This window comes from Patagioenas fasciata, chromosome 11, assembly GCF_037038585.1.
Source record: "Patagioenas fasciata isolate bPatFas1 chromosome 11, bPatFas1.hap1, whole genome shotgun sequence".
Lineage (NCBI taxonomy): Eukaryota > Metazoa > Chordata > Aves > Columbiformes > Columbidae > Patagioenas > Patagioenas fasciata.
In genome coordinates, this window is record NC_092530.1 from 15,427,309 (window position 1) to 15,443,457 (window position 16,149).

At 35.1% G+C, this 16,149-nt stretch overlaps 1 protein-coding gene across 8 annotated transcripts in view; it reads right to left on the reverse strand.

Moving 5' to 3' along the window:
• PCDH11X (protocadherin 11 X-linked) overlaps positions 1 to 16,149 on the reverse strand; it is a 463,105-nt gene that overhangs the window by 414,220 nt on the left and 32,736 nt on the right. For all 8 annotated transcript variants that reach the window (XM_065846264.2, XM_065846262.2, XM_071813476.1 and 5 more), the window contains one exon: positions 1,629 to 2,212. In XM_065846264.2, coding sequence (XP_065702336.1) covers positions 1,629 to 2,168 — 540 coding nt within the window. In that variant the 5' untranslated portion in view covers positions 2,169 to 2,212. The remainder of the gene's footprint in view (positions 1 to 1,628; positions 2,213 to 16,149) is intronic.

Here is a 16,149-nt window from a genome sequence, read left to right on the forward strand (position 1 = left end):
AAGACCACTGTTGTGGTGATCTGAACTGTTGCTCACTCAATCCCAGGGACTCCTGATTTTGCTTTTTTCTATATTTTTTCCTTTTCCTAGAATAGCAGCATATTTCTCTCAGATATATTAACTAACATTTATCTATTCAGACCATGTATTATTTTGCCACATTTTGTCTGTAGCCCTGGCTTTTTTATTATTTTCTACTCCTACTGTTATTTATCTAGTATGCTGTTACTCATTCCACAGATTTTCATTTAAAATGCCAAATAAAGACCACTGCATATTACTGGACGCTTCTGGTTAGCTATCAAAAAACCCCCATGCATGTATATCTGCCTGCTCTCAGTATAACCTAGGAATTCAGAAGTTTTAAAGAGCTTACTATGAAGACTTCAAACTTGGTCATAAGTTCTTGAGAAGTTTTAAATTCCCAGGCTACACTGAGAGCAGACAGACGTCTGTGGGATTGTTCTGGTTTTGTATTCTTCTCTTACTTCTTTTGTTTGTTTGTTTGTTTAAGATAGCTTACCAGAAATGTCCAGTGGGATGCAGTTTTCTGAAAGAGACTTTTTTGTCTTTGTCACTAGCTAGTACCCACACTGCCACAATTACTTCAGGTTGAAAAAAAAGTGAAAAAGAGCTAAAATAAGGCAGCACTTTATTCTTATTAAATTGTTACTATGTACCAATACCAGTAAATACTACCTATCAAGTCAATCAAGCAATATATTGGCTTATATAGTCTATATTCTTCCAGCCAGCAACAAGGGTGTCAGATTGATTGCCAAAGAGTTCTCTATTACAAACGAAGGGAAGTGAAAACATTTTCAGCTTCCCACATAATAACCCAATATTTTTAGGATAAATTCCTTTCTTGTTCTAAACTCTAACTTAAGTAAACTCAAACAAAAGCAATCCTTTATTCTGCAATCACACACTCCTAAGCACCACATGTTTATTTTTTATTATTTTGTTCCCTAATTGCAGTTCTCCTGTCACTTGCTAGAAAGGATAAAAGACACAAGAATATGAAATATCTGCTCCTCCAAGGCCATTGGAACTGTTATCCTTGCTTTCATTCATATTTTGGACTTTCTCCTTCTCAGACATTGTGCCCACCTAAACACTACAAAGCCACTTTTACAGAATAACTTGTTTTCATTCTGGAATAGCCCACCAGTATAGAGATGAGCATCACATAAGCTTCTGAGCTAAGCTCTAATGCTCAAACCTAACAGTCATGCAAAAGGGAGACATAAACCAAATGCAAAATATTGTTTCACTTGGCATTTTCATGTTGGTGGCAATAAGAACATATCTTTAGTGGTCAAAGATGACAGTTAGCCTAAGTGTACTAACACTGTAAATGCTGGCGGGGGGTTCATGAAGACATGCATGCTTCATCACACTGTGACACAGCTAGACATATGCATACATAAACTGTGTTCCACAAAGTGAAGACATGATTCACTAGAATGCACTCAGGGATACAGAGTAACATGCCATACAGGTATCTGCAGCATACCACTGCTGTGGTACACCGCTTCCGGTTTACAATGGGTTGATGAGGACTGGCAACATTTGTGGGAACACAGTAACACAGACAGTAACATAGAAGAATGGAAAAAACCCACCTTAAGGAGTTCATAATGTTGAATGCCATTCACACCAATGTCCGGATCAATGGCAGATGGGACAGAATAACGGGAATTAATTGCTGTGTTTTCAGGGATAGAGATGTTAATAACTGTCGAGGGGAAGAGGGGAGCATTGTCATTTATATCCTCTATTAGGAATCTGATCTTGACCAGTCTGAAAACTTCATCAGGTAAGACAGCAACCTCCACTTCATAAAAGCAGCGGTTCTCACTAAAGATGCCAGCGCACAGCTTCTCTCGGTCTATGCGGTTTGCAGTTGTGAATATCTCACCAGTGTTCTCCTCCACCCGTACTAACGGTACATCCCCAGTCTTATACACAAGCTTGAACTGCAGCGGTGAGGAAAGGGGCACATCTGGGTCCAGTGTTAGGTTAAGATCCTTGAGCAAATTGCCAATGAGGACATTTTCAGGCAGTTCTTCCCGCACTGTATAATTCTTCTCCTGTGCGCCAGATTGAAATACAATACAGGCTAATAAGACTGCCAAGAGGTAGGTTCCAGACAGCAAGTCCATCTCCAGAATGACTAATGAGTATTTGTGTAGAACACCAAGAGTAGCTGGAAAAAGGAAAACAAAAATTATTAAAAAATTTAGACATACCTTTCCTATAGCAAATAACCTGAACTGTTTGAAAACCCTGTCAGTAAAGCAATATTTGACTTAACAAACCTTCAAACCTTTTTTTTTTTTTTTTTTGCGCAATTTTTTGCTTAAAACTGTTTTCAAAACACTGAGGTGAGAGCCTTAGAACTGGATTAGAGTGAATGAACAACTAAATATTTCCAGCATATTTTCCTTAGCTCCTTAAGTATACCTCTTCTTTGGAACTCTCTGCCACACTGTCCTCAGTTTCCTTTGTTTCCAACAGAAGAAGTAGGTAAGAAGTTTACAAGCAACCATCTGCTGAGAACCAGATCTTTTTATACCTCTTGCTCAGAGATGGGAAACCAAGAACATTTGTCTTAATTTTCCCCCAAGTTTTGTGCTGACAAAATTATGTAATATTTGTTAGCCACAAAGAAATCTGGTTATTTTTAATACAGAAACATAAACTGGTAAGAAAATGTTAACTAGATGGAGTCTGGTGAACTTCAGCCAACAATATGTGGAAATCTGTTTAACACAGTGATACTATTCAGCAGCCCTTCGCTTTAATATGACAAAAATCTGATCTTTGGAAGTAAACATAAATATTATTACTCAAATCACTGAAATTCAGATTATGTGTCTAAATCCACAAGAGCAGTGCACAAATTTCAATACGGAAGGAGAAAAATTTTTCTGTATAGAACTAAAGCTAAGAGATTTTTCCTGATAATGAAATTCTAGCTCCTACCAGCTTAGTATCTGTTTCAAATATACCTGTGCGAACTCATCTACATTCTTTTAATTGTGCAGGTAAAAACGCAACTGTTTCCTGTCTTTGGCAATTTTATTCTCCCTGTCATAGCACAGATTGATTCACTCCTGCAGATCAAGTTGCAGTGGTTGAAAAAAGTACTGAAGTCAGTAATTGCCTTCACCCATTAGCTACTGTCTTTCAGCAGTACCACTTTCAGGATAATTTAATACATTAGACTTTGCAGTGAAACAGATTAGGAACACTTAATATTGCTATTCCACTTCAACTCTACAGCCTGCTTTTGACTGGGAGTAAGCAACAGATAAGGAACACGTGAACTAGATCTGTAAGGTGCATCTTTCCATGCCAGCATGATTTAACTGTAAAACATTTTCTGGCTTTATGATTTTACAAAAGGAGCGACACAAAATAAAAATCCAGTCCTGCAAGTTTTCACTTACGAAAAAAGGCATTGCTCAGTGGAGTAATTCAATTAACCTGAATGAGATTGCTGACACAGATGAGAACTGGATACGCAGTTTATGTGGTACAGTTATTGCGTTACCTGCAGTATTTCAGTAAACCACTGGCTTATTTGTAGTATCTTAGTAATTCAGTATAAAGCACAATAAAAGACTAAACAGACATTCAGGAGTGAAGAGGCAGTGTACTATAAACAGCCGTCTCACACATCCATTATAATATGAAACTCTAAATACATAAATAAGGAAATCATCAGCAGATACTGATTATCATTAATGGTGACACTATGGCAGCACCATGAGTTTAATGACAGAAATGTGGTGGTATTGTACATATACATTAGTTTGACTATTATGATTTTATTTATTAACTGTCTTGTATTTTTCTAAACATCTCCAGCAATTGTCACCCCACTAAACTAACTGCCCATGTACATTGAACCTTCAGAAAGCTCTTATTCCGGAAAAGAACATTTTCGTACCTACTATGATTAAAATAAATGTATTTATATTGTTTCCATGCAAAACACCAATAAAACAGCATGGGTTACAATAAAGAGTTGTTATTTAAGTGTTCCCCTCAAAACAAAAACAAAATTTCAGAATGGTAGCATGTTCTGTGTATGCTGGATAGCCCCATTCTACCATTTTTCTCTACTAGAAATTTAACTGAGAAATTATAAAACGGGGCAGGGAACACAACACTACACATCCTGATGTTTACAGAGTAGTATTTTAAACTTACAGCTGATTTTTGAGGGGAAAAAATAATAAAAAGCCTACACACAAATTAAACCAAATTCCAGGCTGTATCCCAAATTCTTCCATGACAACACTAATGTAAGGATTTCATATAAACTATAATGTTAAAATATTTTAAAGCCATGCATATATAACTTCCAAATAAATAATCTTTTGCTATAAAAGTCTTTTTATTATTATCAAGGTTATTAATGCTATACTACTCCTCTCTCTCTCTCTAGTCTTGAAGATACAGGAAATTCTACTCACACTCAAAAGTTTGTGTTTTATCTATCAAGTTTTACAAAGCAATTTGAGGATGAGTACTCAAATCGAATAGTCTAAGGAGTTCATGAAAAACTTTCCCAAATCAATTCTGAGAGTTGTGATAATGACAGCAGATAACTTATATTAAAAACAACTGATAAGAACTCCTATAACCACAGTGGAGTTTCTAGGTATTACAGAATAACAACAGCAGGACTCAGAGGTTTGTCAGAAGAACTGGAGAGTGGAGCTTCTTAACATTATATTATTATGCATATTCTTATTTACTCTTCTAAAATGAAACAAACTTTGAACTATTCTATTAAAACTATTTGTGTCAAAATAAATAAAATATATTAAACCATGGAAATAATAGAACACCTTCCTTGTAAACCATGTTAGATAAATGCAAACATGACTTTTTGTACTGTCTTTTACAGCCATAAATTTCCCTGAAGTCTTACACTAAAGGGTACAGACACCTAAGAGGTAGCGTTGAGTTTTAACAGAAAACCAATCTCAATGTAGAAAAAACAATCAACAATGACTTGTAATTCTTGAACTTCTGTAGAATACACTATTTTCAAAAGGTCTTTACCTGTCTTTCTCGACAATTCTGAGAACAGTTTGGAACCTTAAAAAAAACCCACCAACATGACTCAATGTTTCTGCTTAGATATACACTGAAACTTCTTAAGCCATGGGGAAACTGTTGTTCTTAAAGCAATCTATTTATATAGTCATAGCTGTATGTCACCTGTCATTCGTGCCACAGCACTGATAGGAATACTATGGCAACAGCAATGCAAAGAAAGTATGAGGTACTTTCTAGCAACCAAGTATCATCCTGAAAGATGTTTACAAAAATCAGAGTATTTCTAAGCTCATACAATATTTAATATCTCTTATATTTGTCTACATATCATAAATATACATACTACAAAATGGGAAAACAACATAAATACACATCCAAAAGCAAAGGGAAAGTCTAAATAAACTGCAAATAGAAATGACAGAGTCAGACAAACTGGTCAGTAAGAGAAATTGTCGAAAGAGCGTACAGGAACGGTGGGGAAAGTTAGAGATGAACTAACACAGACAGACAAGACAAAAATACAAAAAAGAAAAAAAGAAAGGATCTAGGTAGAAAGGCAGTCCCAGTACAGCATGTGGCAAGAGGTTTTCTAGATGACTAAAGTATAGAGGAAAGAAAAAAGTACAGGAGGCTAAACAGAGTAGTCCAACTCCAAAAGACCCTTCATAAGTTTCAGCACTCACTAACTTTTCCAAGGTGGTAAAAATTAATTATGAACAAACAAAATTTCTCTGCATAAAGTAACATCTAAGCTTGCCAAGCCATTTTCCCACCTTTCAAAAGAATATATTGATGTCTGTAGAACTGACTTCTGTAACTAGTCAGGCAAATGGCCCAGATGGACAGGATGGAGGGTAGGAGGAGAAAAGGAAAAAAAAATAAAAATCTGAGATTTGCTCTCATTCATCTTGAGTATCTATGCACTTAAATATAGTTGCTTTTTTGTCCAATATACTAAATATTAATGGCATAACTTCAATATTATTATTGTTCATAATTATCTTCATTTAGCAGCTGTCAACTCATACCTTGAAAAGTAGACAGAATATAAAAAGTTAAACTACCAAATGGAGTATGATGCGAAAATGGAATCTATACCTGTTTTGGTTTTTTTTTACACACAAGGCTCAATCTACCTGGTCCCACCTGAGGTAGAATTCTGTTTGCTTATTCTGCTATTTCTTACTTAGGAGGATCACAGAAAAATAGTATATGTAGAAAAGAGTCCAGGTATCCACTTCAGATGAAAAAGCAACACTTTCTTGATACCTGGGCTCAGATTTGACTTAGAGCAGGAATAAATAAGCTTTGGTAATATCTCATAACTGCTATATCAAGTTTTCAGAAAAAAAAAAAAAGTATAGACTATTTTAAAAATTTAGGAATATTACACTGAAGTCCAAAGCTACATCAATATCCAAATATTGAAGTCATAATACAGAATACTGTAAATATCACTCCCATTCCTATCTTCATATTCCTGAACCTATTTGAATTAAATAGAAAAATTTAGTCACCATACCACACTTTTCCAATACAATATCCCTTTCATTTGCTGCTAATCCACCATGTACTCCTTAAATGGGAGTATTTAAATCCCTGTGTTAAAACAATGTTTCTCAGAGCCAAAGATTCCCATGACATGGGTTCTGTTTGTCAGTCAATAGCATGATCATAATGTTATTTAACTAAAGAATAAGCTATTTGCAATTATTCTAGTTCAGAAAGGTTCCCTCTGAAAGGCCCACTGGTAATTAAGCAGTTCTATACTACATGCCAGGGAGTTTGAATTTCTGAATCATTTTGGTATGGATTTTAACTCTATCCTGCAGACCTCAGCTGTTGGACTGTTAGGTAGGATTTCATCTGGTATTGCCAATTTTTAGTGTTGGGTGTGGGTTTTTGTTTGAGTGTGTAGGGGTTTTGTTCATCTCTTTCGTGTGTTTCTGTTTTGTTGAGGTCACTAACATAGCTGAACACAGGAACGTCTATCCTTTGCCACCACACATAACACATTTCACTGAAGAAACTGGTTGGTTTTGATGGTGGTTAACTTTTTTAAAAAGGTAAAGACTTTAGTGATATTTATTATCATTTTTGATGACAATTAGAAATGCTACAAACCTGCTGCCTGACAGGAATCCTCCTCAATTTTTTTTAAGGCCAGGCACAAATGATAACCAACAACCTGAACTCACTTTCCCACTCTAGAATGTTTCAAAGATAAATTATTTTGCAGCCAATATTTATCCACAGGATCCATTCCCTACATATTATATTTCATGATCATGTTCAAAGAAAAAGACCTACCTCAAAGAGAAACAGACAATTCGTTACATTATCAAGCTTCCATATTCATTCCTTCATACAATTTTACTCTAAATCCACTAAAGGATTGATTTATTCTTTGATCTATTTTTTATTAATGTGATGGTACTAACTTGTAACGAGGCTTCTTCAATTTATTTTCTTTCCAGTGATGAAGAAAATCAAACTGAAAATTCTTATCACCAGGAGATAATGTCACCCCACACCCATTTAAATAACAAAAGAAGTGAGCAAGTGGGAGCCACAACTCGCTTATCTCACAATAAGAACTTAGGTGAAACCACATGTGATTGTTGGATGTATTTCAACTTAAACCACGTTTTTATTCATTTAAAAATGAACGTAAATCTGATTCTAGTCACCTGTGTCAAATCCTTTGAAATAGCAATTATCAAGATCACCTGTTTCATACATAATGCATTTTGCTTCACTGCCAGTTAATAACTCTCATTATTGAATAGCAGAAAAATACACTTCGCAGTGTACAATTAAAGTATTTGTAAATAAGTGTAGGAGTATCGCTCACAGAATGCTGTATTGTCTATTACCTACTCACATTAAGTAGAATTCTGCCTTGAATCCAGTCATACACATAACAACATTCTAGAGCAGATGAAATCAACTGCCTTCCTTAATTGTGCCCCCCCCCCCTTTTTTTTTAATTCCATAAACTTCATATTTCCATCAGTTTCTCTCTGCTTCAATATACTCAGAGAAGGCAGAATGTCCTGTGAAATTACTCTCACAGACTCCTATCACAAGTTCTTGCAGTACTCCAAGTCTGAAAGGAAGGGTAGCTGAACTTTTGCCATAATTCCTGCTCAGTGAATTATCAGCCTGCCTACATAAAACAGGACCTGGACATCACAGCAACAAAGCATGCATGAAACATGTTTTAGTACTGGTGTATTCCAACCTCCCATGAGGCTGTCTGGAAATATACCCTTACATAGTCCTTAACTAATGCATTTCATTACTTATTATTGTAATTAATAACTAGCTAAGCATCAAATTTATTTTCGTCTTACTGGGTAAAACAGGAAGAAAACAGTTCATCCTTGTGAACACTTCACAGAAGCAAAATGTTTCTTATTCAATCTATTTCCATCAAGCAAAAGTTTATACAGTACAGCAAAAAAAGAAAATTTTAGCAGTAGCATAGTCTCCATGGAAGCCTTTAGATAAGAAAGAATATGTTTTTGAGCCAGTGGCAGCATAGCTCCTCATTTTCAGATGTTTTTTTTGTTCTTCTTAAAGATAGCTTAAATGGAAATGAGACTCAAACTAGAGGGTATTGGTCAAGAATTTAAAATATAAAATAAATCAAAAAAGAAGTTTTCTGCACCTTAGCACATACCACACCAATTAACAGCCTAATCACCATATTTGTTCAAAGTTGTTCCATGTAACATATGGATACAATACGTAAGAATACATATTTATGAACAATAAACTCAACTGGAATCTCTAGGAGCATCATGAACATGAGAACTAATTACACATGTTGGAAGGAATTTTCTCCTAATTTATGTATGTGTCTAAACAGCAGGGAAGCAGTCAACACATTTTTTAGCAAATTCGCCCTATTTAAATACACTATATGAATAAAACATTACAGTATGTAATATAAGAGCCCCCTAAGAGAACATGATTTGAGAGCAAGGCTTTTCCAACAGCAGAACAAAACCACCTGAAGATAAGCTATATCAGGGCATAAACCAAAACCTTAGTCCTTATACAGAAAAACAAAACAACATATAAGAAAAGAGTGAACAAAAAGGACCAAATGCAACAACAAAACAAAAGAAACACACACACACAAAAAAACCAACCAAACCAAAAAAACCCAAACATGCACACAAACAAAAAAAACCAAAAAACAACACCACACAGATTGAGACAAAACAGAGAAATAATCCAATAAGTAAATGTGTCTCCAGTCCTCAGGAAATTTTTAGGAAAACTCTTCCTTTTTCATTACCTGCACACAAAGACAAAGTCGCCACCTTTAGCTGTGGAACATGTCGTGACAGAAATTGCGGGAAGACTGAGGCAATCCCACAACTTCTCGGCTCTCTCCTCACGCCCTCACAGCCCCGTGCAGGCCGGAACCTGTCACGGCAACAGCCACAACACGCGCCACCCCTTCCCCGCTCGCCCCGCGCCTCAGCAGGTACCTGTCGAGTAGCATTGCCCAAGAAATATGAATACACGGTAATTAGTAAACCTGTTTGGTAGAAACTGTGGAACGGGGGCGTGTATTACCTTACGCACTCCGTATCCAAAGAGAGGCCGTAACTTTTTTTGCAAACTTTTGCGTGAATAAACACTTAACGAATTCTCTGCAAATTCTGGCCGGAGTTACCACAGGCTGGCCGGTATAAAAGCCAACGTTTTCTAGGTACAGGTGGAAAGGCTGTTCCCTGCTCGCTTTCCCAAAGCCACTTCAGTGCAACACTATTGGTACAGACTGACAGTGGTGTGAAGAAATAAATCCCTCTATTTAGGGTCCATAAAGCACTTTGGGAATCACTCAAAGGGAAAGGTGCTATGGACATGAAAGGTGTCAGCAATAGCAGCTGTGGCGTGCTGTGGCTTTAGAAACATTTTCTCTGAGGAAGAAGTGAACCACCCTTTTTCCTCTCCTAACGCTGGGAAATAACCGTATATAAAAGAAAATGAAAGGCAGTTTGATAAAAGATTTCTTGTGTTTTATGAAGTGGGACACCAAAAGCATCTCCATTTGATCCCAGCTGTTGATATAGTTTAAAAGGATTAAGTTCAAGCCTTATTAACTCATATTTTACGTGATTAAGGGCATGAATTTATCTCTTATGACATTATAATATAGATACAGTAAATATATATTTAAAAATCAAATTAAGTAATATCATTTGATTATTTCCTTGTGACACAACTCTGTGCTTAATTACCTGTTTTTCTTCCTCCTAAGGAGGAATTATCTCCTTACTACATTTGTAGCTCCAAATGACCTTTGCTTCAATGTGTTGATACAGTGCAAGTAATGGGAATAACGATAATAATTATTTTGTACTGTGTTTTCTGCTTTTTTTTCACATTATTTAACGTTACCCTCAAACAAAAGATGCATAGTAAATTATGCAGGAATTGCAACAAAAATTAACTTAATCCTTTATGTACTAATGGAGTTGGACCGACCTTTTAATAAATCAACATTAGCATATGCACGACTATTAAAGATATACCAGCTTTTGAAAGGTGAAATAATGTAAATATTTAAGAAATTTCATTTGCTAGTAAAAGGTATAGTGCCTTAATAATGTATAAGAAAAATACTTCTTCAATTCTATAGCTTATATAGGCAAAACTGTCCAGGTTTTTTCTCCTTTATTTTAAAAACAAAACCAAAAAAAAAAAAAAAAAAAACAAACCCCGACACTGGAATCATCTAGCTGTTCTGGTAAAACACTTTCCAGTGCATAGCACCTCTCATCTTGACAGATCCCCAAAGTGCTGTACAGATTGCAAACACATGGATTGCTTCTCAAAGCACTGAAATTCTGTGCCAGGAGCACTACACTATAAAGTGATTCTGGAAAGGGGATTGAAAACTGAATTACCAGTGGAAATGATGGAGCATAGCTATTTAGACTTGGGAAAAGGCAACTACCAAAATTCAGTTGGAGTACTTGTACAAAAAATACTCTGTAAAAAGAGTCACAAGTTGGATGAAACAGAGTTATAAGGATATTTAAATATGTGTTACAGCATGGTGTGCAGGGCCCGATTCTGTACTTTAATTTATTATTTACCTATAGAGTAAATATATTTTAAAAAGTGGAAGTTATGTTCAACAGTTTTCTATTACATCGATTCAAAGTCCACTGAAATCAATGGCATCTTTAGTGTTTACAAAATTTGCCAGAGAAGGGGAGAGTCACAACTACATTAATAATAAGAACAGTGTACATCTGTATATCAGGGTCCTGTAGGTCACTGATGTGCATGAAGCAGCTATTAAAAATCACACTGAAGTGCATCTTCTCACACAATATCATGGGCCCATGATGCATTCTATCATTACTGGTACACTGCACAGAACATTTTTGAAGAAAATAGAATATTAGTTCTTGAAAGCAGGAATTAGATGAAGAAAAAATCTTAAAGGAATAACATGAACAATGATTAGATTAAAGTTTCAAATAGATGTATATTCTGCTTCCTCTGTTTTGTATGAGAGTCATGTCCCTGCTCCACAAACCCAAGTGAAAACATGAATTTCGCATATACAGTGACTTCACCACTCAATAACAGCTTATTATTTGAATGGAAGAAAGACAGAAAAGAGCACAAAAATGCCACAAAAACACATACCAGCCTGTTAGCTGAAGTAACCACAACGCAGAGAATCTTTGAATAACATGGGCTTGTATTATATGCTGTATCATTTGTAGTTTTTATTATGCTTCACCTTTTGGTGACTTCGCCTGTTTCAGTCAACTAGAAATGACCAAAGGTATTTTGGTTATTTCTGGAAATCAGACATTGGTATCAGGGTTGTATTAGAAATGTCATGAAAACACATCAGACAGACTGTTCCTTTACATCAGCTAATTATGCCTCTAAATTTAAGACCTACCAAGAAAATTGATGTTTTTCTTTATATGCAGTAGTTGTTTTGAATGACTTAAGCAAGAGCAAAGTAAGTGACATAAGGACCTAATTAAATGTATTCTACCAAAAGTTAAAAGAACAACAGTGGTAAGATTAACTGCTCCATCAATTACTGGTATAAAAAGTAGAAATATTGATTTGTGATTAAATGAATAGAGAAAATAATAACATTTCAAATCTTTAACTTCTGACAACGTAACTGTCAGTCAGATCTCCTAATGAGTTCCAGTATAACAGATGTTCAGAACTTACAAAATTCAAACCCTGAGTGTTTAGTAACGAAAACTTGGTGTTCCATTACTAAAATCTATTGAAATTCCAGTGTTGCATTATATACGATATATATTAATTGCACTATTCCCAAAGCAAATGTTCTATTCTGGTATAGGAACTGGAAGTATTAAAGTATTGTGGTATTGAAAAGTAGCCACAGTTTCTATCACAACATAATAATTAGGAACAAAATACCAGAAAGTTTAACAGGATTACTGGAATACTTTCCTGGAACTTAATGATGTTTGCCTAAATGTATACTTTAAAGTATTACGAGATAAAATGAATTTTTTCAAACAGGCCAGTATATAGAGTGTGAGATGTTGCTGTAAGTTTGTAGGTCTATTTACCCAATGGAATCCCACTACGACACCAATTTTCTGTTATCCAGAGATGATTAATTCCTAGAGGCAGTTGAATGTCTCACAGTGATGTTTCTCCATGCGTCAGTAGGAGCATGTACATCATCAGTCGTCCATTCCTGACTGCTACTACCAGCATTAGTGATGAGATTTTTTTATTTTTTTCTTATTGTATGCCATGTATCACAGATTTTTTTCTTTTGTTGACAGAGTTTGAGGAGGTATATTGTTCCTCAGTGCACAGTGTGGATGAATGCTGCATTGTTTTAAATGGAGAATCATTCTCTGTAACCTGAGGGATACTGGCAAGTCTGATTTCTTTAAAATCAATTCAAGAGATTCGTGCTCAGACTTGGCTGGAATATGGAGGCATATATTTTTTGATCAAATAAAAAAAAATACAAGTTCTTGTCATTCCTATTCCATTGGGACACAATGTTTTCTTGTAGGAAAAAAAAAATAATTAGACATTTTCATGGAACACGCTATATTCTGCCATATATTTGCCAGTGTATTCTACTCTTACTCAGATTAAGGCACACAAAACTCAGGTTGAAATATCTTTTCTGTCCTAGAAAAATATGATCAGTCATCTGAATCCATTGTTAAAATTCATGTGATTTCAGGAGAAAACGAAACAAGTAATTACGCTAGCCACACAATGCCCTTTCTTATACAATCAGAAATAAGTGCAATGGGACTTTCTGTTGTTTGTTCATTTATTTGTTTTATAACAGAGACATTAGGGGAATTCAGCTGAAAAATATCTGCAAGATGACTTTCCAAGCTGATGACCAAAAATAGTGTTGCCTGGAATGCAGATTATGTTCTGTTCCTTGGTTCAAATATACACTTCTCCCATGGTCTCTGCAGAACAGTAATAGTTTTGTACTCTCCTTGACTGCTAATATTTTAGAACTCTATCAATGATAGATAAAATAATCACTAGAATTTCAGCTATCTCATTAGTCTTGCATCTGACCTGAAATTAAGAAGGTGAATAATCATATTGAAATAAATCTGTGTTTAATTATCTAGCCATTCAATTGAAGAGTAAAACTATTTTTAAAGGAGGCTTGTTATTAAAATGATTATTTCATCATGTTTTAAATAAATAAAATCAATTTTTAAAAATCGATGTCCAAAAGTTCAAACTGAACACCACCTCAAGTCACCACGTGTTTCCTTCTACTGACTTTAACACGAGTCACAGACCAACAAATGAAAACATCAAAATTGCTGAAAAATGTAGTTTATCGTGGTTTATTCCAGCACAGGACTCAGGCTGCAATACTCAAAAAACCACAGGTCACGTCTAGCCTTCAATTACTAGAAATCAAACCAAAGCAAACAAGAAAACAACTCACCCAGCAAGGTGTGGTTTTGCTTATTACTCTTAATTATTGTTTTCTATAGATTGCTATCTGAGATCAGATTGAATGTATGTATACAACTAACTCCTTGAAAGTTAGCTGTTAAATTTGCTCTGTAGAAACAATAAGTAGTACTGACCCTTGTCATGTTTCTGAGCATACTAAAAAAAAAAAACCACATTAGTTTTCTAAAACAAATGCTACCAGTATCTTGTCAGTTTTTCACTTCCCTCAAAAGAACTCAGAGCTTACAAATTACAGAACATATAGGTTAGTATCCCATCTTTCAGTGGGAAACTTTGATCTTTTATTGTAGTGGAAAGGAAAAAAGATGCATGTGTAGCTAGGTATTTCAGTTATGCCAGCACTGGTAAGACATTGCGGGGTAGAGAAGAGTGTTTTCATTGTAAGTATGAATGAGTTACTGGTCTTCCTTAAGCAATCATACACAGACTAACTAAATATTGTCTGCAAGACAAGAACAAAATAATTGTGTACTAGATTGGTGTCAGGTAGGTTGTACTATCTACAGATTTCCATGCATATGTTACTTTGCATCAGATAGTTTGAATGCATCATCCTCTATTAGAAATCAAAGGTGCACTTTTATTTACTTATTTTGCATTCAGTGCTTTTGCGAATTGTCTTTGTGTAAGTCTTCATTACTATGTTTTAGCAAGCAGGCCACCTAGTGCCTAACAATAACAAGTACTCCATAATGACCTGAAGTGTTCTGCAAGTAACAGTACACTTAGTCGACTGGATATCATAATCACGTTGCCGTCTTACAACTCAGCAAAAAAGATAGAGAATTAAGTTGTGCCCCCCACCCCAAGTAGCATTGTGACAGTTTCCCATAAAAATTTAAATATGGACTAGATATGCATCTTTTTCTTGTTAAGTAAGATCAAATTCTTTTATTTAAAAGCTAATTTTGTAAGTAATCAAGCTACTTGTAAGATTTCTATTATCTCAATCTGTTGCTGAAAAAATAAATGCCAGTCTTTTTCTACAAGTAAGATTCCCCATTATTCTTGGACACACACAATTCCTAACTTAATCTAATGAAATGAAGAATAATGTAGAATTTTACGAGTGTGAATGACACATCTGGTATTACCGTTGCAAGGGATATTTCCTCCTAATTTCATTTGTGTCAGTATTTTAGAGTCCAATTCAGCTTCTTTTAAGATTGTTGGCAAAGTTTCCATAAACATCAAGAGCTACAGTGCCTATTAAGCTTTCTGTTTCATCTTGGTGCTGTAGTGCTTTCCCGTATACTGGAATGAAAATTCAATAATCTCAAGAAGCAGCCAATACTCCCTCAAAGTAAAAAAGACTACTTCCTTTCTTTACTCAATTTTAAATTACTCTCACTGCTTTCCTTGGGATAGTGAGAGTTTAAGCCTGTGGAAAGGCCATGTTCAAAGGTATCAGAAGATACTGAAAATATTTTCTTATTCAGATCCTATAGACTAATTTTCACATATTCTGGTTTAAGATGTCTCCATGAAAATAAGTCACATCACAAATGGTTTATTCAGAGCCAATGCTTTAGGCCTCCTAAACTTCAGTGGAACTTACATTCTCGCAGCACTGGGAAATGTGTCCCCAGTGCTGGATATCTCATGCAGTGCTATTTAAGTCCAAGTTTTTTTCAAAAACCTATTTACTTTGGAAAGCATAATAGCTGCATCAATTTATAAATTTATTTAGGACCTATGTGGTTGTATATATGTGCATGTATATACATTCCTTATATGGAAAATAAATAATGAAAAGCATTCAGTGAAATAAACTTCTTTTGAGTATTAAAGCACAAGTTAAGAGGACATGCCCACTACTTAGAAATCTACCTCAAGGGAATAGTTAGAGATTTTCTTTCATCAAGATACTGAACATTCTGCAGATAACTGTATGACTGTGACCATAAACTGTCCAACACTATTTATATTGCACCACATTTACTACTGATGAGATTTACTTTGACGGGCATTTACATTTACAAAAACAAACAAACAAAACCACACCAGGGTGTTAGATCTGCTTAGAACAGAAAGTACATTCTGAATATG